We start from the raw sequence: 27,888 nt of genomic DNA, 5'->3' as shown, positions 1-27,888 counted from the left end.
TAGTTCAGACAGTGTACCACAAGCTCCAGAAGGCAGAAAGTTATAAGCAGGTTCAAACGGATGCATGTGCTCCTTGTCTTTGTACTGATTCCGACAGGCACTATTGACCTCTTAAAGCATCTTAAGTGTTTGAGTGGGCTACCGTTATGAGGGATTCCTCGTTTTAAATGGAGGTGCCCTTGTACTAAGATCATTGGAAGCTAAATAACTGCTTGTAGGGCTATCTGGCCATCTTGATGCTGGGATTTCATTCTCTTTTGGATTACATAATGACAAATATATTCGTTGTCGTTTCCTTCGTGTACATTCTTCTTGGAATGAATCAGGTGACAGGTAAGAAACTGTACTAAGCTATATTAAAAAAAAAAAAAAAAAAGTTAGAAAAATTAAATTGAAAAAAAGAAAATGATTATATTGTGCATGGTATCACTAAATAGTAATTGTCAGATTTCATATTGGCATAGCAAAATAATATATATGTTTTAAAACGAGCCAGTTGAACACCCTGCTAATAACATTAAACAAAAGGGTAAATACAAAGGTAGCATATAGTACTTAATATGCAATTACAGGTATATATCAAACAAAATGCGTAAAACCACGCCTTGGATTTATCAGTAAACTACTTTGAAACAGGACATGGTTTGGACTGATGCATCTGTATTTGTTTGGTAAAGTGGATACTCAGAAAAAAAAAAAAAAAAAAAAAAAAAAAACACAAAAAACTTTTTGTACTTTAGTGTAACTATTATATGTATATCAGCATGCGACTGCCTACATTAACAGGGTATTAGAGTTCGAATATTTCTAGAAAATGCGCAGCATCCTGAAGACACTATTCGGATGCAACACCAAATAGCCACAGTCATTGTGTGAGAATGTTAAATAACAAATCCTGTAGTAAAGAATGATATATTGTTTTAGAACACCAGGGAAAAAAAATAGTTTGTTATGGCTGAATAAACACTGATGACTTTTACTAAGAAAGTGGGGATTACCTTGCTCTGTGACTTGCGAAGGGAGGCGGTGTTATTGTTAACCATTAAACATATACTATACATACAGCAGTGCAGCATGAGTGTAATATGTTATCTCACTGGGAATTCGGAAAGTTACTAATAGTTTACACTTTAAAAACAAATGTATTGACAAAAAAAAAAAAAAAAAAAAAAAAGGTTTTAACATTTTAACAAAGGTTAAAGGTAGATTATTGCCGGTAAGTGAAAATAGCCAGAGGCTAAGTCTGCCACAATTTGTAAGAAACCAGTCAATATATGGAAGGATTCTTCTATTCTCTTCTTATTAGTTAAGGGTGATTAGGGTACAAGTTAGTGGGGAGTATTATAGCTGGAACTTTCTGTGAACAGTGGTCCTGAAGTAACTCTTCATAGTCTTGCACCAGAAGTGGTTTCTGAAGTTTGAAGTTGCATGACATAATCGATCTAGTCATTGTTTAGGCTGGCTATGAACTTACTACATTAAGTGCACTGTTTTTCTTCTCAACAAGTCGTGTTTTGTAATCAGTGAACAATACTCTTTTGAGTTTAACATCATTCAAAGACAAATCCTGAGAATTTACAAATTAATAAGAATTTTCAAATATTTATTTTTAGTTTTGTTACATGCTCAATATGTATGCATTTTTGTTAAGGCTTTATTATTAGGCATTAATTAGCAAATGTAACGTAACCCCTCAAATTAACCAATTTTTAATGCATTTCATTTCTGAGAAACATTGGGACTAATAGATCATTTACTTATACATGACTTTGTATTCACTGTTACTTATTATATATGGCCAGTTATTCAATACTGTTGAACAGAAAATACCTGCCTATTTCCCAAGGGGCAAACATCATCAGTTGAAGGTCTACTGTTTCAATGCTCCATATCCGTTTTGAAGTTCTTGCAATTGGCAACACCACGAAACAGGAACTCCACCCCAATTTCAGAAAAATACAAAGCCATTGAATTAATGTGGGGCCATCTGCCTTCTCTTCCTGTTATGACAGAATGGGAAGATTTGCTGCTAAACCATAAAATAACTTGAAACCAGATAAAAAATGAATAGGGACTTCATGTAATATGTAGATTCCCAAAACTATAGGTAAATAAACACAATTTGTAATGACATTGCTGGTTCCCCGATGTGTGATGTGTTTTTGTTTTTGTTTTGTTTTTTTCAGGAATAAATCTGAAATATATCCCTGATCCACCAAGCCTTAGTATCCAAGACAAGATACACAAAGTAAATGCCAACAACACTTTAGAACTTACATGCAGGTATGGGGGCATTATAGTTTTATTATTTGATTTATAACTACAGTAGTTGACTAGTTTAGTGTGGACTTGGGGACACTGTTATAAGTTCTAGTGTAAAATAATGTGGTGAATTAGATTACTACATCTTTGATAGTAGACCATAAAGTTTAGGCTGGGTTAACTGGCTGCATTCTTCCTATATTAACTACCCACGTATGTTCTTGGGTACAATAAGCATGGGAAATAGGTAATCTGTTATGGGCTAGGCGTTTGAGATAAGACTGGAAACAAGCTGCAGGAACTGTTTCACTTGCTGAGTGAAAAGGTTTAAAAAATTCTCAAAATATGTTTCAACATTATTTCTACCCCATATAGCTCATTATGGGTCATGTTTTTGACATACCTGGCTTTCCAATGTAAAAAAAAAAAAAAAAAAAAGTAGTGAGAATGGCAATGACATTTTTGAAGCTGAATTTAGCTAATGAGAAAAGCATTGTATTCATTGGTCTGTTGAAGTTTCTTTGTAAAAGAAAAATCACAAAGCTTTTAACCTTAAAATCCTTATCATGTATGTGTGAGATAAAGTAGTAGGATGCCTAGCATAATGTATGTGCCATGCATGCTTCACAAGCCCACAGCACACTCATTGTAGAGCTTGTGAAATAATTGAATATTTACAGTAACTGAGAAGATACCATCCTCATATGTTGTCCTCTTGTTAGATATTTCTGAATCCCAAAAGTGTTGCGTTAAGATAGTGTTTCATTAATTAAATTTTTTTTTTCAATAAGGGGGCATCAATTTTTGGACTGGACGTGGCCCAGGAATAGGATCAGTTTCGAACACAGGATATCAGTGACTGATTGTAGTGGATCAGGTCTCTTCTGCAAGAAGCTTGTTCTGACCAAAGCTGTTGCCAGTGACACTGGAGATTACAGGTGTTCCTATAGAGATTTACCTGTTGAAGATGGGAAAACATCTGCTAGCGTCTACGTCTTTATCCAAGGTAGACTTATTTATGGCATCTTTATATTATATATAGCTACATTAATTCCAACTAACACAATATAAAAATGTGTGTAGGTTACATGTGATCTCTTGTTGTTAATATCTGATAGAAAGGACACCCAGTAGAGAGTTTAGAAGTTACGGTAGATTTAAAATGGGTCTTCCAGTTGGCTGTTCTAGTGTAACGTTGTAGATTTGATGTCTTGAGCAAAAAAAAAAAAAAGAATTAAACTGATAACAGATATCAGCACTATCAGTTAACTATAATAAACTACAGTAAATACTATAATGAATATGTGTTTCAAAAGTTACTTAGACTTTGCTTTTATTACAAGTTAGATAGTTCTATTATTAATAATTGTTTCCTTGGTAAACCAGTGTATTACAAAACAAGAAGCAACACACATTTATAGGTCAGTAGGACACTAAAATCACTGTGGTGAATAACTGCAAAAGGCGAAATCTGATTTGGAGTTCAATCCAATCGTTCAGTGAGAGTAGGTAGATAATATTCAGTTAACATATAATGATTAAGTTTTTGTTGACCTCAATTGGACTTCCTCCATGACCACTTGTTTGATTGCCTGATCCTGCTGTAAGCCCTCTTCAGTCTAACCCTCAGGAGACCGTTATCAGTGCCTGTGTACATGAGCATCTTACAGGCATGGGCAGGGCAGTTCAGACACATGAAAGGCTACCTCATGCTGAGTTCAGCCTGTACTAGATTCCTGTTTTTCAGCTTCCAATTGAACACAGTAAAACTAAGCCTGCAGCACTTCCTTCTGTCTTACCAACTGGACTGGCGTCAAAATGAAAATAATTGGGTCAATTTCCTGATTATGATCACCATGCCACAGAAATATTAATATTGTTTTTAATATTTTATTACTGGCCATTGCAGAAGGATCTCAAAGTGTAGTATTTTCATTCAATCTGTATACTAACTCTTCATGTATTAAACATGCCTGAACATGAGCAACATTGTTTTTGTTTTATATCATTTTTAAATACTAGTTTTATTTATAGCTACAGTTTTTTTGTTAGCTACAGTTTTTGTTATATTGTAAATGCATTGTGCATATGTTGTTATTTTACTAAACCAGATACAGTGGCCTCTGTGTTATCTCAGTGCCTAAGCAGAGTTCAGTTACGGATGACTGTAAATGATCTAATAAGACAGCAGTGCTATTAATGGGCTCATGACAGTTTAGTTAAATTCCCCTGTATTGGAATCTTCTTTGATGGTAATCTTTTGACTTAAAAAAAAAAAACAACTTAGGACTGTGGATTCAGAACTGTGTTTGGATACCCACATTAGCTCAGTTATGAAGGCCTTGTTTTATCATTTAAGGAACATTGCCAAATTTATATCCATTCTATAAGATAAAGATGCTGAGATGTGGGTTTGTGCTTTTGTTATTTCTCGGTTAGATTACAGTTATGCTTTGTGATCGGTTATTTCTGATTCTAAATGATGTCGGCTTCAACAGGTTGAAAATGTAGCAGCCACAGCGCTGACTCGCACAATTCTTTCCCAACACATCACTCCAGCTCTTAAACCACTGCACTGGCTTCCTGTTAAACTCAGGATTCATTTTAAAATTCTTCTTACTACTTATACAGTCCTTCGTGGTTTTGAGCCTTTATATTTACAGGAACTGTTGGCACATTATGCTTCTAGTAGCACTTTGAGATCGGTTAATGCTGAACTTTTAGTAATTCCTAAAAGTAAGTTATCTAAAATTAGGAGGGGCGAGAGCCTTTAGTCACCACAAGTCATATTAGGAATGCTGGCACTAATCTTTTAAATCTATTTTTAAAAACATATTTGTTTGAGTTAGCTTCATTTTTAGCTGGCTTGGTTGGGCAATAGTTTATTTATTTATTTGTTTGTTTATTTATTTATATTATTTAAAGCACCCTGGGATGCTCAGCATGAAGAGTTGTATAAAAGCAAACTGTATTGTATCGTATTAAATGCATTTTTACTTGTTGTATTGCTGTAGGTTTGAATATACAGTATTTGTCATTTATTTCTATTTCTTTCAGACTACAGAGCACCATTTGTCAGCTCTTCCATTTTTGAGGCTGTGTATATAGAGGAAAATACACCAGTGGTTGTACCATGTTTAGGATCTGTAGAATATCTCAATGTGACATTATATACGGTAAGAGGACATTTTGTATCTTTCCTTTACCAGACTTTACTGCAGACTGTAATACACACTAGTAAAGAGTATTATATAAAATAATAAGATTCCTTTATAAAAGTTATAAAATCCTCCACATCTAGAAACTATATATATATTAGTGCTGGGACATATATCTGAATATTTGAACCAATATTATTTTACACGTATTCGGCTACAAAAATCAAATGTTTGTATTTGCTAGAAATGACAAAAATACCTTGCAGCTGAGCGACAGTTTCAAAAATGGCAAATGAAAATTAGCTTTCAGTGTGATATATATATATATATATATATATATATATATATATATATATATATATATATATATATATATAAACAAACAAACAAAAAAAAACACAGGATCAAAAAGTAAACAAACCAGATTGTGCGCACGCACGCATAGTGATCTTTGTGGAAGGCCACCTGGGTCAAAAACGGGTTGTGCTGCTTTAGACCAAGTCAGAATCTCATGGGAAAAAAGGCAAGCGTGTCATTCTGAAATGCGTCGCTTAAGCAGTGGCCAACTTACTGGAAATGTTGGGTAGTGATTTTTATATAGATTGTGTATATTATATATTTTTTGTTATGACTTTCTGTTATGTGGAATGTAATAAACGAGAACCAAAATGATGAGTTTTTTCCCCCTTCGTTTTACAACACCATTAACATGTTTTTTTTTTTTTTTGAAGTGATTAAAGTTAAATTTCAGTTTTATTTTGCTTGTTCTGCTACAAAAAGCCACAAGTAAACCTCATGTTCTTACTTTATGAAATCGTGTCTATGGCCCCTGTTTACTGTGAAGAAACGGCAATGGCAAGGAATGAAAAAAAAGTAAAAAATAAATACATTTTTGTTTTATTTGTTTTACTTTAGTTTTTTCCCTTATTATCAGCTATTATCACCTCCTCTTCGGTAAAATTGCCCTCTGTGCTTTAGCCATTGTCTCACTTCATAACTATATACACATGCATCAATTGGGTATAGTCTGAGTTGTGATTAATTTGCTGTTTAGATTCATTTAAATGTATTAATTTTCACAGCCTTGCAATATTAGAAATTTACGGTCAACTCTTGAATTTCACAGACTTTGCGAATATATGCAAACCACTCAGTCAGTCTTTGAATATCTAGTCCATAATTTTTGATGTCTTAGAGGACAATTTGATTGAACTGTACTCTAATGGGATAACCCACAGCAAAATTGTTTAGAGCATTTTACAGCAAAGGGGAATCCCACCTATTTGGTGGTTCATGCTATCCAACTAATTCCCCTGCTGTAAAATGCTCTATAAATCAAGCTGTGGCTTATCCCTTTTTCATAGTTGTTAACCTAATAGACGTGCATATATTGCTTTCACATATTAATATCACATATTGTTATTATTGGTTTTCGCGTATTATTATCATGCCAGGATAAACAGATATGTAATGGGCTTTTGTTTTGGAAAAGAAGATGCAATTACTCAATTACCTAATCAGAAGGTAGGAAACATCTTTAACATCAAAGAGGATTTAGCTGTCTGTTTGTTTGTTTTCTTCAGAAATACCCTGGAAAAGTGTTTGTTCCTGATGGGAAAACCATTTACTGGGATAGCCGAAGAGGATTCATTATTCCCAGTTACTTAATCAGCTATGCAGGGATGGTGTTTTGTCAAACGACAATAGAAAATGAAATTTACCGGTCCCAATTATACATGCTTACAGTTGTTGGTAAGCCGTGCATTAATTTTCTTCACTGACACATTTGAAGAAAAAGCAAGTCAGGTTATTCAGATTTAGGGTGACATTACAGTACTACATCTTTACTATTGGCCGCCTTTACTTATGAAATTCGGTTTATTTGCCTTCCTTAATTAGTTTGCCATGATGTATTAAGGGCATTACTCAATTTTGGTGTTCGCTATACAGGGATGCAAAAAAAAATGGTCCTTATTAGGTTCCTAATTGAACCCGTTTGGGTTTACAGAGGATCACTTTAAATGTAATGTGTGTTTCCTTAGTAAGAAGCATATATTTTTCTCATTATCTGCGTCTGACAGGGTCCTTGGTGCCATAGGAGCTAGTCTAAAGGCTACAATCCTGAAAGGAGGAATGCACATAAAATATATATTAATCTGGAATATAAGTGTCTTTTTCTTCATTTTTTTCTATAACAATACAATCAATTAAACATTGGTTATACTTCAATAAAGTAGTTTACAGCATGCAGGCAAACATTTATTTAACATCATATGTACTGATGGTTTTTATTGGTAGAGCATCTTTTAGTACCCCATTTAACATGATTCCTTATCCTTCCCATAGGGTACAAGATTCACGAGCTCTCTGTGACCCCTCAACACCAGGTGGAGTTAGCAGTAGGAGATAAGCTGGTATTAAACTGCACTGCTAAAACAGAATTTAATGTGGGGATCGACTTTAAATGGAAATACCCAGCTTCAAAGGTAAATACTGGCACATGCTCCAGACTGTGGCCTTTTTGTTACACTATATTTTTATATATAAAAAGAGGGGGGGGTGGGGTGGGGGCGACGACTTCTTTCTTTTCTTGTTCTGACTTTATGTATTCAACATTTATTTGCATTCTGCATATTGTATTTAATAGATTAATGTATTACACATTTGTACCAAAATTCCAGGGAAGTAATAGAAACATATTTGAAAGACAAAAAAAGAAAGCTGCACGTAGCTCAATTTTTGTAAATCAAATCCAGACTTTGATAAAGGAAATTAATAAAGTGAGATATGCCTTGCCAAACATCAAAGCTAAGAGTGTGTGCTGCATTCAGGACAAGTTTGCAATATGCAATTTTTAAGTCTTGTGCCAATGATTTAACCAAACTACTGTTTCATCATTGACCCCGTGTTTCATAAAAGCTGTGCATGTTTGAGCTCATACATTCAGCTATTTCTTTAAACATTACCTACTGTATAACATTACCTTACACATGTACCCTCATTTCTGATGCAGGAGAACCGATCAGTAAACGACACCAATAAGAAAAAGTCATCAAAGGTGTTGGAACTGTCAAGCACCCTGACTGTTCTGAATGTAACGTTGAATGACACTGGGGATTATATTTGCACTGCATCGAGTGGACGCATGGAAAAGACTAACAAAACTACCGTGAAAGTTTATGGTGAGTTTTTATTTTTCAAATAAAAACTTGTCAGCCTGATCTGCCTGTTGTGTGAGTGTCTGTATTGTGACAGCAAACTTGTTTTTCTATTCTTCCAGCAAAGCCTTTCATCGCTATTGATTATAATTCTGTCTCTGTCATTGAGGCAAAGTTGGGTGATCGTCTCCTAAGAATACCAGTCAATTTTACTGCCTACCCTCTGCCAGAAGTGAAATGGTAAGGTACTTTATTGGACAGTCAGATTATATATATATATATATAGATATATAAATATATATATATATATATATATATATAAGAAAACACAACGGTGTATGATTAATAATAGGGGAAACACATACACAGTTAGCTCAACAAATCTTTGTTTTTCTTATCCTTCAGGTATAAGAATGGGATGTCAGTTTACAGAGATGAACTGCGGTACAGGATTAAAAGCAATGGCTACACGTTGACTATCCATGATGTTACTGAGAGGGATGCTGGGAATTACACCGTCGTGCTCAGTAACCCAGCAACTAAAGAGGAGCACAGCCGGACATTTCAGCTCGTGGTGAACGGTATGATTTGCTGTTGACAGTCATAGGTTTGGTTTACATATAGTGACTGAAAATCTGGATTTTCTCATACATTTTAATGTTCTGTTATGCCCAATCCAGTTTCCCCACACATTTATGAGAAGGAAGTGGCTCATGACACTGATTTCTACCAGTATGGCAGCAGCCTGACCCTCAGATGCACAGCTCGCGGGGTTCCATCCCCAGTAAAGATGAAGTGGCAGTGGATAGCACAAGAGAACTGCCCCTTAAACGACCCGTAAGTATGAAATGCATTTGTACGGAAATGCTTCACAACTTCAGTGTACTTCTTCAGAAACATTCCAGTTTAGATCTGCACTCTATACAGTGGATTTCTGGGCCATGAATCAGTTAAAGCAATAACACCTATACTGTACTTGATGGTTACTTTTTTCTACCAGAAGTGGCAAAGTAACCACCCTGTCTATTTCAGTCTGTACGCCAACATGCTTTGTGCTATGCACTGATTGACTCTACAAGCTAGCTGTTATCTCTGCAGCCATCCCAGCGGAAGCACTCTGATTAATGCAGTGAGTGAGAGACAGATGCTCTGCTGAGAGCCCATGAGGTAGGCCTTATCTTGGCCAAACACAGGGCCCAACTTCCTTCATGACAGTCCCGAGCATTCTGCTTTCCTGTTGTTGTTTTCGTCCACTGGCTTCCACTACTAGCTGCTTCCTGTGTTTTGCTGATTGTTGTAGTCTGGGCCCACCTTCCCTATGAAACTATTTAAGATTCCTCTGTCTCTTTGCCTTCCGCTAAAGTACATTGACATCTGTTGAAAATTTCTTTCAGCGTAAATTGACATTTTACTTCCCAAAACAGCCACTTCCTTCTAATAATCCGACAGGCAGAGAGAAACACGTTTTTCTAATTTATTTTACTGTATGTTTGATAGATATTTTAAGGTCATCACTAAAGTAATTTGTTTTCTTTTGGTTAATAGTCAAGGAGTTTATCGAACACCATTCAAATTCTATGAGTGTAAAGACTGGCGGGACATCACAAATGACACAGGCAAGAATCCGATTGACAGCCTTGTTACCCGGACAGATATAATAGATGGAGTGGCTAAGGTGAGTTATACTACTAAAGCAGGTCTGCTCTTTTAGTCCACACTGATAATACCCCATGCTGTTCTAGTTAAGAATGATATATGCTGTGATGTCATCCATAAACAAAACACCCGTGGTGGTATATGTGTTTCTACTAAAGTTAACTTCAATGACAAATGTTTCAACTTAAGAAAGACTTTTAGGTTGAAAGGTCATTTAATGTAATCTATTTCTTTTAGTTTTACTTAAGTAATATCAAGTATTGGCAAAGCATTTGTAAATGATTATTGTACAGTGCTTATAAATTATTTTGGCAGTTTATAGTGTAATATAGTTTTATGAAGATGTTAAGAAAAGAAAGCTTATGAATGCATGCAAAATCGTGTCTATCAACTTCAAGTTTGTAAAATGTGTAAGAATTTAATTTTTTTACACCAAGTGGTATTTAAAGGTTAACCCCTGAACTATCAAGTCAAAATTGAAGAGTGTGTTTTGGAGTTGGGATATCAAACTCAAAACTAATAGTTTTCTGAGGTCTACTTTATTTTAACAAAAAGAGGGAAATGAGCTTCCTGAACCCTTGAATGAGCCACCAGGGTCTGTTCTCAGTCTTTTGCGAAATTTCTTATGTTTTGTGTAATATTTCTGTGCTAATATGTAGTTCCACGCAACTCTGATGTGATGATACACATATTTAAGCAGATTAATTTCTTCCCAAGAAGATTCATGTGGATGAGGGTTTTTTTTCTGTTCCTTGTCTGCAGACAGTGAGCACACTGAAGATTCAGACAGCAAATGCTCCTGCCATGTACAGATGTTTGGCCACTAACAAAGTTGGACAAGATGAGAGGGTGATCTTCTTTCATGTAACAAGTAAGTCCGCCGTCTCGGCTGCAACGTCTCATTAAAGTAATCTCATGGTGTGTCAAGGGAGTGCAGAGCAGTGCTGAACTTTGAAACTCTAGTCCTGTGTAATTACAGATAGTTAAACTTCAGTTAACAAAGCCAGTGGCAGGCATTAACATTTTTCTAGGACTGAAAAGGAACTTTGTATGTGAGCAGGTAATAATTTATTTAAGTCGCTACTTAAGAGTGAACTTGTGTATAGGTGAAATACCTAAATATATGGTCTAAATAAGGTTTATCAGTTAAAATATAATGTACCAACATACTTTACAATAGTAGCTAGTGAATTAGTATGCACATTAAGGAGCTCTTGTTAATGGTTCTGTTAAACATTATTGAAATATTGGTGTGAAAGGAACATGTGTTTTTGTATGTTATTTTTATATATATATATATATATATATATATATATATATATATATATATATATATATATATATATATATATATATATATATATATATATAATGTTGTTTTTATCTTTTAAACAAAGTAATTTAATTTCACTCTAAAATGGTGAAGGAAATACTTCTTAAAACAAGTCCAAATACATGTTGACATAGGGTTACACTCGATTGCTAAGGTAGCTTTAAATGAACTGAACAACAATAAGTGGATGAAAATACATTTTCAGCTTATTCTAAGGAACAAAATTAGCTGTAGCAAGCACATTTTTTTTATATCGTTATTTAAATACAAAAATTAGCTAAAAGGAAGCACCTAATTTCGGGTCTGATTAGGGTCCGTTGCAGGAGACTTTAACTCAAAACAAAGTTTTCTGTTTCCAAGACTCAAGCATGTGCTAGAAATGACTCTGTAACTTAATATGATAACCCAGTCTTACCATTTCAGCCCCTGTGCAAAATTTGTGCAAGTCTTGGAGAAACAGTAACTTGATACATTTTTAGCATTTCTGTAGGTAAACCTTGTGAAACAGTTTATATAACTGTGAAACATAGTTGAAACAGAATCACTGGACATAGAATGGGTATGTGTGGCACCACATCTGGGAAGTCCTTGTTAAAATTAAATAAATTATGTGTTGTTATTACGTTTTAGGGGGTCTGGAAATGAGCATGCTACCTGCTGATCCCATAGAGTGGGACCATGTTGCTCTGAAGTGCAAAGCAGACAGGCTGACTTACAGGAACCTGAAGTGGTACAGGATGGAAAATAATGTCTTACCATTCCAGCACATAGGCCTCGCTGTGCTACCATGTAAACACCTCAGCCTTCCTGAGGAGAGTCTGAGTGAGACCACCAGTCACCTGACAGGAGAGAATGTCACTCTAGAGCTGAGCTTCAAGAACATCTCCAGTCAGGAAGAGGGGGTGTACATCTGCCAGGCAGAGAATATAAACACTGGAGTGAAGCACTGCCTTATCAAGAGACTCTCTGTGAAAGGTGAGAAGATGTACACAAGGCCAATTTCATATGTAAGGACCAGGGAGTTGTTTGTAGGTGAAGTGGCAATGGGGTTTTCTATGAATCCATAGTAGCTTCATGAAAATGCATACATTTTGGAACATCAACATGTTCCAAGTAGTTTGTGAACTTTATATGAATTCCATGAATGAGAGAGTTAATGAAAGTACCCAGCCTTACTGTATCTGCATCAAATCTTAAAGAATGTCTATGAAGTGTCATAAACTTGTGTTTACATTAAAAACATAGTATCAGTGTGCAACTTCTGTGAGTTTGTACTGTCTTAATGTTTCAGTATGTATTACAATACAGTATGCTGTTCTTCTTTCAGATCTACAGGCCCCAGCAGTTCTGACAAATTTGACTGACCAGAGTGTGAATATCAGTGAAACAATTGCACTGACCTGCAACGTGAGTGGGACACCGATACCAAATATCACATGGATGAAAAATAACAAGTCACTGATAGAGGACTCTGGTAAGAATTGAAATTCATATTCAGTGTTAGTCAGTGCATGAATATCAGTGCCAGAATGTTTTTTATTTGGAGACATGCACATTTAGATGAAGTGGGGCATATTTTGTGTATCTTTCTTCCCAGGTATTGTTCTCACACAACAGAACAGAACTCTCACAATCCAGCGAGTCAAGAAGGAAGACAGAGGCCTTTACATCTGCATGGCCTGTAATAACCAGGGATGTCACATGACACAGGCCTATCTCAAAGTTGAAGGTATTGTAAGGTCTAACAGTTCAGTCAGTTCTGAAAATAATCATATTATATTCTTTGCTCTAAAAAAATCCAGTTACTTCGAGCAAGACCACAGGGAAATACAAATGCTAAAATAATAAGGCTGTAAATGTATGTTTGAATAGATTAAACATTTAAACCTTCTTTGTAAACAGTCATTTACCATTTACATTATCCTGTAAATTCTCAAGGCTTGATTTCATGTTTTCAGTTGTTGTTTATGTTTTATTTTTGTATTTATTTAAAATGTTGAATCTTAACGTATGTCAATTACAGTGGCTTTCAATAAAATACTACAAGCAGTGGACTGGAAAATCAAAGCAAGATTTTAGTTTGAAAGGTGAAAAATGGGACTCGGTCAGAACCAAACCCTGAGGATGAATTATCTTGTGTTCAAGAATGTCAAACCATTTACAAGCACTCATCAAAAATGTAAACTCCATGTGACATAGAATTATGCGCTGCTAGAAAAGTGTACTGAGGCATCTATCAGATTAGAGTTAAACAGATTTAGAAGCTAGGTCATTAATAAGTGGATGTGTTGTTTTGTACAGGTGCAGAGGAGAAGACAAACGTGGTGCTCATTATCCTTATTGGCAGCGGGGTGATTGCCATGTTCTTCTGGCTTCTTCTAGTGTTCATCATCCGAACCATAAAGAGGGTAATGAAATGGTTCTATTGCTGTCCCATGGGCAAACTATCATGATAGATTTAAATTGACTGGAGCTCCTTTGTGTTTTTGTTGTTCATTGTGTCTAAAACAACAGGCACATTTTTTCATACCACTGAGCTCTTGCATGGCTTACTAAGGATCCTGTAATTCAGTATTAATTGTACAAGCTTTGGCTTATTAAAATGAAATTAAAGTAATTGTGTGTTCAGGCATGCATGCTTTGAACAGCTAGCAAAATTGGGGGTTGATTTGCTTAGTCAGTTCTTGCTCGTTGAACGATCAGCCTGTTGAACAACTGTGAATGTGACTTCTCATTCATAACAAGACATACAGTTTATGTAACCAGACTTCATTGTCTTCCAGTCCAGTGGAGGGGAACTAAAGACAGACTACTTGTCAATCATTGTTGATCCCGATGAAGTACCTATGGACGAGCAGAGCGAGCGACTGACATACGATGCCAGTAAATGGGAATTCCCCCGAGATAGACTTAATCTAGGTAAGACTGCTTAAACCGCCCCCTTTATATAGGGTATTTCAAGTATGTGCCATAGTAATTGTACCACGATGTCATTTTGTAACCCATTCATGTAGCATTCTCATACTGTAGGTAGTACACAAAGAAACATACTAACAAATACAATATGTGTCTAACTGCATTACTACATTTATATTAATACTACCATGCTATATGTATACATTGCTATCCCCAGCTTGTTGTAGCTCAGAGGACTATTCATTTCATTGTTGCTATTGATTCTTTTTGTTCCTGCATCTAAACATGATATTCTAGTTATGTCTAGGAATTAACTTAGGGTTAGTGACAACATTACTTAGTAACATTTTGTTAAAAGTTTGGTTACTAATTATTCCTAGTTTAGGATAATTAACTGCTTCATCCTATCCCTAAAGTTATACATGCACATGCTTGGTCTAATAAATGCAGGGTGTGTTGGAGTGAATAATGATTGCTTTGTTTTTTTCTCAGGAAAGCCCCTTGGCCGTGGTGCATTTGGTCAAGTTGTGGAGGCCGAAGCCTTCGGCATTGATAAAACAACTACGTGCAAAACAGTTGCTGTAAAGATGCTGAAAGGTAAGTAAATGGGAGACTTCCAAGAATGAACTAGTGTGTTGAAACCTGCTGAATAAAGTTACTTTAAAATATCTAATTACATTTATAGTTTTCCATATACTGACAAAAATTAACAAATGTGACATGAAATAGTTTACTACTATTATGGTTTGTGATATATTTTTGTAGTTTCTTTGATTACGTGTTAAATGAAATAGTTTATTTTTTATTATGTCTCAATTCTAAAACTGTAGGTGATGCAAAACGTTTGGCCATAGCTGTACTATATGTACTCTATAATAATATGATCCTACTCATCTTTTCAGAGGGAGCCACTTCAAGTGAGTACAGAGCCCTGATGTCAGAGCTAAAGATCCTAATCCACATTGGGCATCATCTCAATGTTGTAAACATCCTTGGAGCATGCACCAAACTTGGAGGTGAGAACCACCATTATAGTAATGATTCAATGCACCACTGTTTAATACAGTTCATGACATCAAGTGTTAGGCACACTTGAAAATGAAAACCATCTCAATATATTTGAATGTTGTTTTGTGAGGGTGAACCTGTAACTATTGAATGGATAAAAAAAAAAAAAAAAAATTATATATACTTTATTATTCTGTTTATTCCAGGTCCTTTGATGGTGATCGTAGAATGCTGCAAGAATGGCAACCTGTCAAACTACTTAAGAAGCAAAAGGGGGGAATATACTCCCTACAAGGTAAACAAAACATTATCAAGATTAGAACTGAAACTTCTTTGGTTTTGTTATCTTAAAATGTTTTGGGACTTTTTTGCATGAATGAGAGTTTTTTCCCCCTAATATTTTGCTCTAGTGATAAAACAGAAATAAACAGGAACTTATATTGTTCAACAGCAGAGCAAAGCCCTCAAATTGAAGCAAGCAAAAACCAAGAGTGTGAACGAGTTGAGTGCAGAAATGAAACATCGTTTGGACAGTGTTGCAAGCAGCCAGAGGTCTGGCAGCTCAGGGTTTGCAGAGGACAGATCGCTCAGTGACCTGGAAGAAGAAGAGGGTAGGAGCACTTTTGTTACTGTAAATGCTGTGTTTTTGCTCCCAGTTTTACAGCCTACAAACAAAGGATTGGCCCTTACGTTTGGGATTTTTATACTTTGACTCAAATGTGGAAAGCTGTACAAACATGTTGATATGAATGCCACATAAAATTGTCCGGGCTAGTTAGAATTGCTTAACAAATTGTAAAGTTACTGAAATAATTTTCAACATAAATAATCAAATTGCTTACTTTTGATTACACATGGGCAACTTGTAGTTTTTTGTTATTGTTAGGTACTGTTTGTGTTCAAAATAAACAATGAAAAAAGTCAATTAAGATAAAATCAGTTCCCTATTTTAAAAAGGAGAGAGAGCGAGAAAGCACATACTGACCTATCTCTGCACTACTACACTAATGTAAAAATCACAAGTGAAAGTGTAGGATATGCAGCTCCACATTATGAAAAATCTTAACACAAAAGTTAGCCTAACATAAGGTTTTATATTTATGAAATTGTTTTAGACTGAAATAATGTTGTAAATATGATACACATATAAGCAATCTTTATAGAGTACAATATCATAAATACATTTGGTAATGCAGTGTGGCTTTGGCATTTACCTCTTATATGAGACAATTCAATTTTCTGACTGCAGTCAAGCACTAGTATTATCAGGTACTTTTTTTCGGAACAACGTTCCTGTAGCTGATGTTAACAGAATCATCTTCTTGAGGATGTATTGTCTATGGATTTTTTCTTAGTAATAAATAAATAAATATGTACGATAAAAGTACCCAATTATTTTTAGAGCTCACTGAGTCAGGGAAATCCCAGTGGTTCAGTGTCTGTTTCCTGATATTACGAGAGACCTGTCAGCGGGCATTGAAAGATTCCCCTGTTTTTGCACATCACGTATGAACAATCCCATGCCCACTTCCTCTGCCCTTTCTTTGATAGGAGCGGAACACCTCTGCAAGACTCCCCTGACAATGCAGGACCTAATTTGCTACAGTTTCCAGGTAGCCAGGGGAATGGAGTTCCTGTCATCACGCAAGGTAACGTCATATTACTTTATACCCTTTTCATTAAAATATAAAAAAGAGTCTACACAATATTGCAGATTTTAGTAAAAACTAAATAAATACATAAAACAGTTGTTTGAACTGTGAAAACTGACAATACATTTGGATGAAATGCTGTTAATATATAATCAATGTGTACTTGATATCTGTCTGTCTCTAATATCCAAATTGAGCTGAATGGAGTTATAGACTTCCATGATTAATTGCATTGTTTTGCGCCCCCCCTCTTTTAGTCTGAGGTTGTGTACTTGATAAATGTGCTCGTGTTTGTATTTGAAGAGGCTTTGTGTTTCAACATAAACAGAAAGCTCCTGAGGGCTCTTAGGAACCAAAAGAGTTGATGTTGTATGTCTTGTTGGGAGTGGGGCCCCCACCTCTGACTGAGTGTACAGACTCATCTTTTTTCCATCTGTACTAGATAGTGTGTCTTTAGATAAGAGACGGGAATCTCATGCACGTTTTCTTCTGTTTGCAGTGTATCCATAGGGACCTGGCAGCTCGCAATATACTCCTGTCAGAAAACAATGTGGTGAAGATTTGTGACTTTGGACTGGCCCGGGATGTCTACAAAGACCCTGATTATGTCCGCAAAGGAGATGTAAGTGAAAGAGAAAATCCTGAAATTCATTTGATGAAGGGTTTGGTCTCATAGTTAGCATGTTTTTTATTACATATTTGTGTGAATTTATAAATATCCATTTAAATAAGGTGCTCAAATCTGATTAACCATTTCAAAGGATTGTTGCAGTTATATTTAAAAACAATTATAATTTAACAATTAAAAGAAAGTTAAGATGTCAACAGATTATTTTTTTGCATTATTTTAACAGGCTCGGCTTCCTTTGAAATGGATGGCTCCAGAAACTATTTTTGACAGACTTTATACAACACAAAGCGATGTCTGGTCTTTTGGTGTGTTACTTTGGGAAATCTTCTCTTTAGGTAAACAATTATTTTCACTGTAAGACTCAGCAATCTTTTCCTTACCTATTCTAAGTTGACCAGTGGCTTACCTGTACTCCAATGTAATTCCAACAGGTGCATCACCTTATCCTGGAGTAGGAATCGATGAGGCATTTTGTAGAAGATTAAAAGAAGGCACAAGAATGAGGGCACCTGAATATGCCAGCCCTGAAATGTAAGTATAAAGTAATAAAGTATGTACTTCACAAATAATTTAACAACGAAACATGCAGCCGTCTTGAAAGTATATATTTCTATGTATATATGAACTGAAGAAAGAACAAAAATGAAAAGTGAAAATAAACACAACGTTTATTATTTGTGTTCTCTGTATTCATCCGTGTTAATTATTCTTCTGTCTTGTTCTCTCGTCTGTTTCTTTGACCTTGCACCCCACTCAAGGATATTTCATCACATGTTGACTTTCGACATTGCTCACTGGTGCATGTGTATTTAGAAGCCAGATGTGCAGTTGAAAGTGAATTTCATCATTTTGAATTAAGTGCTTGTTCGTTTCGTGAAGACAATGGCATTGAGCAAACCATCCATGAATAATAAAGAAAAGTATGAGGCTTTAAACGAACCAGACTGGGAGAAAGAGTTTGCTTTCACTGAAAATAATGGTAAACCTGTGTCTGCAACAAATTGTACACACTGTAGCCTGTACAAGACGAGCAAACTCAAACGTCATGAAAACACATTTACATCTAATCCTCCTGGATCAGGCTTAAGGCAGATACTGCTTTCTGCGTTCAGTAAAGAAGTTAATTTAACGACTCCAGAGAGTTTTGTATGGCAAGCATGGAATATTGCTCATGGCAAACGTCCTTATTCAGATGAATGAATCTTTTTAGAAAATTGGAGTTTTGGCGCTAGACTAGAGAATGCTTGTTTAAATGTTATATTGCAGGTCTAAAAGTAATATTATATTTACATATCTACATCTCGTCATGAGCAGTTACTGCAATCCCTTTCAAAATAAATACAGTGCATTTGTCATCCGCAAAGCTCAACAGTATTTGTTTTTGTTGAAATCAGGTCAGTTACTGTATTTTGCTTCATAATAACTGAATATATTTTATTTCAAGTGCGTAATATGTGAAAGCCTATTGGAATATTTCAGGGGGTGAGATCTGGGGCTCTACCCAGCTTTCCCTGTCAATCTTCTCCTATTTCCTATTTGAGTCTGAATCCACACAGCTTGCTGTCTAGCATTTTCAGTTTGTTTTCGCTTTATAGCAACCGCTCAGACCCAAAAGTGCTTAAACTTTCTCTCTTTACTAATGTGTAAACTTCATCTTCTCATTCTCTCATCCGACTCGGATGATTTAGAGCAGTTTTCAAAGTATCGCTCCATTATTCAACCTCTATGAGTACTATAAAGCATTCTCCACTAAAGCCACAGCCATCTTATCAGCAGATAACCATTTTGTCGTTTGGTAGGTTAATATTTCATTCGATCTGAGCTGCGAAGCCATGTCCTTCCATTTATCAGTGTTTCAGTCAAAGCAGCCTCCTACCTTGTAATAGACAATACACTCATAGACCGCTCCTGATCAAATCAGTAGGTTTTGCAGTGGCCTCAGAGCAATGCAATCTACATCTCACCCAAAAGCAGCCTTATCTTTGGCTCCATCTGAGTCGCCTCAGCACTTAAAGAGCAACATCGACATCAAAATTCTGGCTGGCAGACAATCGTGCAACAACTTCGTGCAATCCCAAGGAAGCACTTCATGCAGCTTAAATTTGCTTATATCTCACAATTAGTTTATTTTCATTCTCTTCAGTAGACCTCTGCTCGCTACAACAGGCCACTGCCCACACTGACGGCAGTCCTCTGCACACTGTTACAGATCACTGCTTCAGCAGATCTCTGCTCTCAAGCTTCCACTTCCATCCACCGTCATTCTATTTCTACACATATTTGCCACAATATTATAGATCGGCAGATTTCTGCCAGATGGTTCCCACAGCATCTCCAGCACCTCTCTAAGTTCCACAATACCAGCACCTAATGTTCCTGTCTTCAACCATCTTCAGTCTTCTAGAAATTACATGTCTGCTGCCCTAGCTCCATCAACAAGATCATCCTACTGTACAGACTGGTCTTCTTTCTCCTCCTTCTGCACAAAAAAATAAATAAAATGAAAATTCAGCCAGTTCCATTTAATCAAGACTGGATCTTAGCCTTTATCGTCCACTCACAAGACATTCTACACCTCTCCGCTTCTACAATCAAGTCCTATATATCTCCGGAATCCAGTTCTATTACCATCTCATGTCAGTGTCCTCTCTGATTCTTCTAGCCATTCCAGCAGTCTGCCTGATGCTCCGTGGCATATCGAAGAGCTCCCCTCCTGCTTCCGCATCTCGGCTTCCCATATATTTGGATATTCTACTGCTGCTCATGTCAATCTTGCGAAAAGGCTGTTTCAACCCCTTTGACGATCTCCTCACAGAAGTCATGTGCTTAACTGCTTTCTTAGGATTCCTCAGATGCTCCGAATATACAGTTCCATCTCTCTCCAGCTTCCTTTCTCTCAGCATCCGTTCCAGTGACATCTCCTTAGTTCCAGATACATCTACTGCAAGAAGCTTTTCCTCATGACGGATCCTTTGTTCATTACTTCCTCCCATACAGTAGTTACAGGACATTGGTTCTCAACTCACCTTGCCTCTCTCATCTCCAAAGCAGGCCTTGCTCCTCAGTTCTACACTGCTCACTACACTACACTCCTTTAGAATCGGAGTAGCCACCTCAGCAGCAAAAGCCAACATTAATCAGCATCTAATTAAGAGCCTAGGGCGCTGGTCCTCCTCAGCATCAGAATCAAAAACCTGATCCGCCGGGTCCGCCAGAAATTCCCCCTTAATGAGGGGGATTCTTTTGTCCAACAACTAATCCATCTTGTTTATCTAGTATGTCTTTTTCCTCCTTCATAAATGTTATGCATTGGCACGTGAACTATTGTTTGTTCCACGGGTGTGGGGTTCTGCGGGGAGTTGTGGGTCCAACCTATGGGGGTAAGTGAGGCTCACTTCCCTGACCTCTATGGCGGCCGCCATCCATGCCTTCTCTGAGGGGGGGTTCTCACCACATGAATCAGGGGACCCAGAGCCACAAAAGCTATCCTTTAGCAGCTCCCTCTTAATCTTCCTTGAACTGAGACTGGGCTCCCTCTTCTGTCATTCCTTTTGCAGGTTCTTCAGTGCAAGAGCCTATTCCTCCTATACGACTGCTGCTCCGCAGAGGCTGTCGCGGGCTCCACTGAGCCAATCTATCTTAGGTGTTTTCTGGTTCCCGAGGTTGCTGAACAGCCAGCCTTCAAGGCCACTCCTTCTCCTCTGGCCAAGAAGGCTCCTGCCGGTCGGGAACCTCTTTCCTTTCCTATCCTATCCCCTGAGGTCACTCCTCAAACTACCTCTCCAAGTAATGATCTTTTACTCCAGGCCCGGCTCTCGTCCCAGTATAAATAGAAATAATGGAAAAACAACATAGTGTTACATTTAAAGTTTAATACACTGTAGATTTAATACAATACAATGTTCTATCTCTTGTTCGTGTATATTTTGCTGCAATCAAGACATGGCCTAACAACTACTGTGCTGCATAACAATGCTAGCATTTAAAATGTCTTGCTTTCGCAAACATTTCACGTTTTACAGTGTGTGTCTTGCGGCTCTCGATCATATGGAAATTTTGGCAGGGTCAGGAAGTTTGGCCACCCCTGCTATATGTGAAGAAATGTATATACTTACAAATGTGTGCCTGTTATACACTAAGTATGCTGTCTTATTTTTTTCAGATACCAGACCATGCTGGACTGTTGGCTTGGGAACCCTAAGGACAGACCCACATTCACTGAGTTAGTGGAACATTTAGGAAACTTACTTCAAGCAAACGCTGAACAGGTAACAGCTACATTATGCTTATTGTAACAAAAATATATTGTATATCCCCTTTTATTTATATGCCTTAATTATTTGGCTAATTTTGCTATATCAATTAGATCATTAAATTAAACTGTTTTATGATGTTGGATTAATGTCCAATTTTGAGTTTGTTGGCAGAAAGAGGAAAGAGGTTTTTATTCTGCAATAGAACTGGATTGTAAGTTTCAGGGTGGTATTATTAAGATATGGGGACCTGAAAAGACCCAATTTACAAGTATTTTATTCTTTTTTAGAAGTACAGTAGTCTTTATGTATAGGAACACCTCCTAAGAGAACACTTGGGCTTAGGGAACAACCTTGTGGTGAAACAGAATTTTCTCACTGTAATTGCTCTGCCTAAAGGAACAGGAACTCTGCTTAAAAGAACACCTTTTTAGACCGATAGCGATTTGTTGCTAACCGATTTCAAACTGATACAGTACTGTTTTGTAACCTGATAACTCATCATCATCAAATTCAAATGGTTTATTAAATTTTTTCAACACTGACTCGTCATCATGAGAGTAATCTAGAACTGCATTTTTTAATGTGTGCAGGGGTGCTGTTGTTAATTTAGTTTGTCAGTTAGTTTATTAGCATTAGTTTATTATTATAGTTTATTTACATATGCTTGCCTATTGTTTATTTCTTACTTACTCTGTTAATTTCTTATGTTGATGAACGTGTGTCACGACATAAGTCATAAATACATTTTTATGTATTGATTCATATTGTGATTGGCAGTGGCATATTGTGTCCGGTGGTCAATTCTGTCTTAAGCTGCAACCACACTGGACGCAAATGACGCTAGCGAGCAAAGCCGCCAAATGTCAGTTCGCACCAGACCTGGAAATGATGTAAAAGACTGCAGACAGCTGGACAACAGTAGTATAGTTGAATTGATATTTTCAACAAAATTTGTTATACATTTATATATACAACTTACTGCAATCTCAATTGTGTTTCTTTACAAATTCCTTCATTGATCTTTTTTATTAACTTGTTTAAGTATTTTAAAGTGCAACTTTATTATTATTATTATTATTATTATTATTATTATTATTATTATTATTATTATTATTATTATTATATTATCCGCAAGTCACCACTTACCTTGTGTTACTACTGATGCTGTTCTGTAAATCTATTTTTCTACTTTATTGTAAACTCTATTGAATACTGTGATGCATCAGATCATGGGTGAGTGTTTGAGCTGTCTCTGACTTGATTTATTTTCTGACTTCATTTATTTATGAATAATTATAGACAGAACAAGGTCGTGTGCCATGGCAAGACGCAAGACTTTTATTTAGTTTTTTCTTTTAAAACAGTCCGGTGAACAGATATGGCTCATAATCTTCAAAACTGTGAGCTTGGTAATATTGGGATGTGTCACACAGAGTACAAACGTGTTGCTGGCTTTGTTTTACAAAGTATAGAATAGTAGGACCTCAATAATATGTGTGTTTGTTTGGTGACTCTCTTTATGCATACAATAAGTTCAATTTATGCATATGTAAAGACATTCTTCTTGTCACAGATTTGTGCCACAGAACAATTTAGTGAACAAAACGTTGTTTATCATAAAAGAAACAAACCAAAAAACCCATAGTTTAAAATTAGGTCACATATTCAAGTTGTGTGAGTGCGGGTCCTTTTTTATGTCATTTTTAAAAGCCAGCAAAAGTGCACATTTTTCATTTAAATTCTGGATATATAGACTGCATAACTGGAAAGAAAATGTCTCGGTGCTGCTAAAGGCACCACCTGCAAACCATGACTACTGGTACTACAGAAAATGATTAACTTGTTTTGAGGTGTGACATGTTTCAAGGGTGTTAACCTTGCTTCCGATTGGTCAGTTTCATTCTAGTCGCGCCACTAAAAAAAAAAAAAAAAAAAAAAAATAGAAACAGATTCTGTTTTAGCAACGCAACATTTTCTCAAAGCGGCGTCGCTTGCATCGCTCGCTGGTGGTTTGGATACTCCCATTTGACTGCAATGACTTCTAAATTATTCGCTCGCATTGCTTGCGTCCAGTGTTCAGCTTTAGAGAACTCTGCAGCTAAGAGAACTCTTTGCTTGCTTCCCAAGGGGCGTTCTTTTAGCCGGGGACTACTGTATAGTGCTCCCCCTTTATATTGATATAGAATGATATAGACTATACTGTGATAATGAGAATGAAACTGCTAGTGGTGTGGCATTATGTAGCAAATGGTAGCCACAACCATGCCACTTATCACCTGCTCCACGGTATAAAAGGTTCTTATAAGGGGCAGCACTGTAGTTGTTTTGATTTGGTAGTGCAACAAATAACAGTTTTCTAAAGGATTTATTTGTAAATTATACCACAAATTTATACCACAAACACAACCACAGATCAATGTATGTCTTGCAACTTTTTTATTTAAACATTGTTTTTGTTTTACTTATAAGTTGTCTTTTAGGTAGTTTGAAAAAGAGATTAATGTCATGCTTATGTCTTTGGGTATATTATAGGACGGGAAAGACTATATTCCTCTGACCACGTCACTGAACTTAGAGGAGGATTCTGGTCTTTCGCTCCCCACATCACCTGCTTCCTGCATTGCAGAAGAAGAATGTTGTGACCCAAAATTCCACTATGACAATGCTCCAGGGCTTAGGTATGTACATCAGCTTACAATCAAGTCAGGCTTACACAGTGTGAAGGGCACTGAACAAGGAAGGGAACAAAGGCAGCTTAGATGTGTGTGTTTAAGTTGGAGGATCAAAATTACCATAATAATATATTGAACAAATACTGCCCCCCTCAGACACAGAATAAACGTGTTGCATGTTCAGCTTAATAAAGCAAACAATTGCTTGTGAAAAGAAATTGATTAAATGAGTTCAAATGTATTTTCTGGTGAAACTAATAAGTAAGGTTGAATATTTTCTAGAATAGCAGTGGTCACTCACTGTGCAACACATTTTCAAAAAAGCGTACTTCGTCCATTGTTGATGTAGAGAGCTCATATCAAGTGAATCGTTTTGTTTGCTTGATATCGAGCAATATGATTTAGTCCCGTTATTCTAGATGGCTTTACTAGCAATTATGCATGTGAAGAGACATTTTTAAATTAATATTCTGACAAAATAAAATGCCAACAGGGAAATGTTTATTCAAGGTGAAAAACTGCACTATCCTTTTTGTTGTTGTTTCTGTAGCAGGTACGAACATGGGGGTAAGAGGACAAGTAGGCCAGTGAGTGTGAAAACCTTTGAGGATGTCCCTGTAGAACAAACAGTCACTGTAAGTCTGGCTTTGTTTTTTTTTTATACTTTCCATTTTGCAAGAGGCTGTAGGTCTTGGGTTCAGTTGCCATCTGTGAGTTTTGGATTTAAAAAAATGATTCAAAGATGGAAGCCCGGGGGGGTGGCGTGAGAGAGAGGGTTAAATGCTCTTGTACATGTCCATGGTAGGCCAGGAACTGGGCAGGGGATTCTCTTCTACCAAGTGATTTGTGTACACTACAGAGAGACAAATGTCAGGCATGTTGCTAAAAGATTGTTAAATCAACAGGATAATCAGACAGACAGTGGAATGATTCTTTCATCTGAGGAACTGAAAACTCTGGATAACCAGCAGAACCAAAAGCTGACCTTTAGGTGAGTGCAGACTATCAAACAGATTTTTGTCCTGGGAGTCAAGGATACCCATGCAGTCATTCAAAAGATACTGTTTATTATGCAAACCTATATACAAATGATTTCATATAATCGTTTCAGCTAGTGTCTTGACTTTGTTGATGAATGTTTCACTTCAAAATTGTATTTATACTGTACTGGCTACTGTAAAAAAAATAGTTGTTAGAGATTAAATGGAAATAACATTGCAAAACTGTTAAATGGAATCATATAGGTTATATATAACATTATAATAATGAGCCAACTCATTATTATAACTGTAACAGTTTGTTTATGTACATAGATTTGTGTTAAAAGTGGGAGAGTAGATTCAGTGACCAACCGTCATTCCTAAAATTCTGTTCCTTCCACAGCCCCATTGTTCCCTGCAAGAGCAAAGAATCTGTGGCATCGGAAACCTCTAACCAGACGAGTGGCTACCAGTCAGGATACCACTCTGACGACACCGACACAGCCATGTACACTAATGATGAGACAGAATTCTTACACAAGCAGGAAGCTCTTAAATCCGGCTGCGTGCAGCCTGTGCAGTACAACCATGTCATTCGCTACAGCGCGCCTCCGGTGTAGAAGGAACAGAATAATCAGGGGGCCCTGCTGCATAGCCTGCTCGCTGTAGTCTTTTGAAAGACATTGCAAAGGACGATGAACTGTTGCCACTTGGTGTCTTATGAACTGCATAAAAACATTTGTGCGTGCAGATGGATCTGTGCAAGTCTTCCAATTCCAGGCTCATAAGGGCTAAAGACTGTAAAGAAGAATAACAGTGTGTTTCTACTTTTTTTTTTTTTTTTTTTTGTATTTCCATCAGCAAAATAAGCTGTGCAAACCTCACAGCAATAGAGCACTATTTTTTTCTCATTGATTTTGTTTGTAAGAAATTATTTAACATGTTTGTATTCCAAAATTCAGAACGGGTCTATTACAGGAATATCTTACACTAAAGTACACAACATCCCCTAAGGTTTGCTTCTGACTGAATCTGGAGATCTAGAAGCATTAAGTAGTAGAAAACACTGAATTTATCAATGCATTTTCTGTACATTTTTCTTTTTCTTCTTCTTATTATTATAAATAGAACTGCAGCTTTGTAGCATATGACAATGTATGTTTTTGGGTGATGCATAATCTGGCACATATTTATATAGCAATATGTTGACTGTTTTCTTAATAAATAATATATTATGTGACAAAACTAAGTATATGCACAATATTGTATATATGTTTAATTTTTCATGTGCTTAGAAATGCATTAGTGTTGTTTGGATCAAATGTTTACTTTTTATGTAAAAAAGAAGGATAATAAGAAACTGAAAATACAAAAGGGCACATTTATCCATAACTGGGCAATTTGGGGACTTTAGTCTAATAAAAACTGTTAACTGAAAAGTAATATATTTTAAAAGTACATACTTCATGACTAGTGTTCTGCATTTTCAGTTTTTACCTTTAAAAAAAAGAGTTTATTTTATATATATTAAAACAGGGATAAAATCGGTAATTGAAACATTGATAAGAATCGGGGGTGGAGAGAATTTAAGTATACACACTTTACAAGTGGAATATGATGCATAGCAGTTCTGGTTTCTGATTGTTTAATGTCCCTGGCATGTATGTTGAAGCAGAATCTGTGCAAGTCAAAGCCACATCCCAGGTTATCTGGTACTTTGCAAATGTTTGGTCAGTCGATGTGCTGACGGAAATAGGAGAAGGTGATACAGATACAGAAGGTGTGAACATGACATCAGCACAAAACAAACCAGGTTTATTCGCCTTGAAATCATAAAAAGAAAAGAAAATTAACAGAACTGGGCAGTGCAAGCCATCGGGAGACCCCTCAAAAATAACACTGGACATTTCCATCATTGCGTTCCATAAGTTTACCAACTATAGCAGGGGTTCTCAAACTCGGTCCTGGGGACCCCCTGTGGCTGCTGGTTTTCATTCCAACCGAGATCTCAATTACTTAATTAGACCCTTAATTAAACTGATAATTTGCTTAATTAGACCTTTTTACTTGTTTTCAGCTCTTAAACAAATGCAGTTCAAGTTACTTATAAAATGTTATAGCTATGTTAGAATGTTAGAAGTATAGATTAAATATTGATTATATTATATTATTATAGAGATTAAATATAGATTTTATTATATAAATG

General features: G+C 36.3%; 1 protein-coding gene across 3 annotated transcripts; it reads left to right on the top strand.

Moving 5' to 3' along the window:
* On the top strand, window positions 1-27,083 carry LOC121320053 (vascular endothelial growth factor receptor 2-like). Of its 3 annotated transcripts, none has more exons than XM_041258215.1 (30): window positions 1-333; window positions 2,187-2,283; window positions 3,054-3,268; window positions 5,320-5,438; window positions 7,004-7,172; window positions 7,767-7,906; window positions 8,434-8,602; window positions 8,701-8,818; window positions 8,984-9,159; window positions 9,259-9,415; window positions 10,124-10,253; window positions 10,997-11,105; window positions 12,198-12,542; window positions 12,895-13,041; window positions 13,165-13,296; window positions 13,869-13,975; window positions 14,351-14,486; window positions 14,976-15,080; window positions 15,386-15,499; window positions 15,698-15,786; window positions 15,946-16,102; window positions 17,043-17,140; window positions 17,643-17,765; window positions 17,998-18,109; window positions 18,206-18,305; window positions 21,937-22,042; window positions 24,563-24,708; window positions 25,253-25,337; window positions 25,608-25,693; window positions 26,086-27,083. In XM_041258215.1, the coding sequence occupies exons 1-30, from the start codon at window positions 237-239 to the stop codon at window positions 26,300-26,302; spliced, it is 4,101 nt and encodes a 1,366-aa protein (XP_041114149.1). In that variant the 5' UTR covers window positions 1-236; the 3' UTR covers window positions 26,303-27,083. The 3 variants fall into 3 exon arrangements, with proteins under 3 accessions (XP_041114149.1, XP_041114157.1, XP_041114142.1); XM_041258223.1 differs by having other exon boundaries at window positions 15,943-16,102; window positions 25,256-25,337; XM_041258208.1 differs by having other exon boundaries at window positions 15,943-16,102.
* The last annotated feature ends 805 nt before the right edge of the window (window positions 27,084-27,888 follow it).

The sequence above is a fragment of the Polyodon spathula genome, chromosome 1, assembly GCF_017654505.1.
Source record: "Polyodon spathula isolate WHYD16114869_AA chromosome 1, ASM1765450v1, whole genome shotgun sequence".
Lineage (NCBI taxonomy): Eukaryota > Metazoa > Chordata > Actinopteri > Acipenseriformes > Polyodontidae > Polyodon > Polyodon spathula.
Note: the sequence above shows the minus strand (reverse complement) of the source record. Positions and strands in the feature narration are given on the sequence as shown.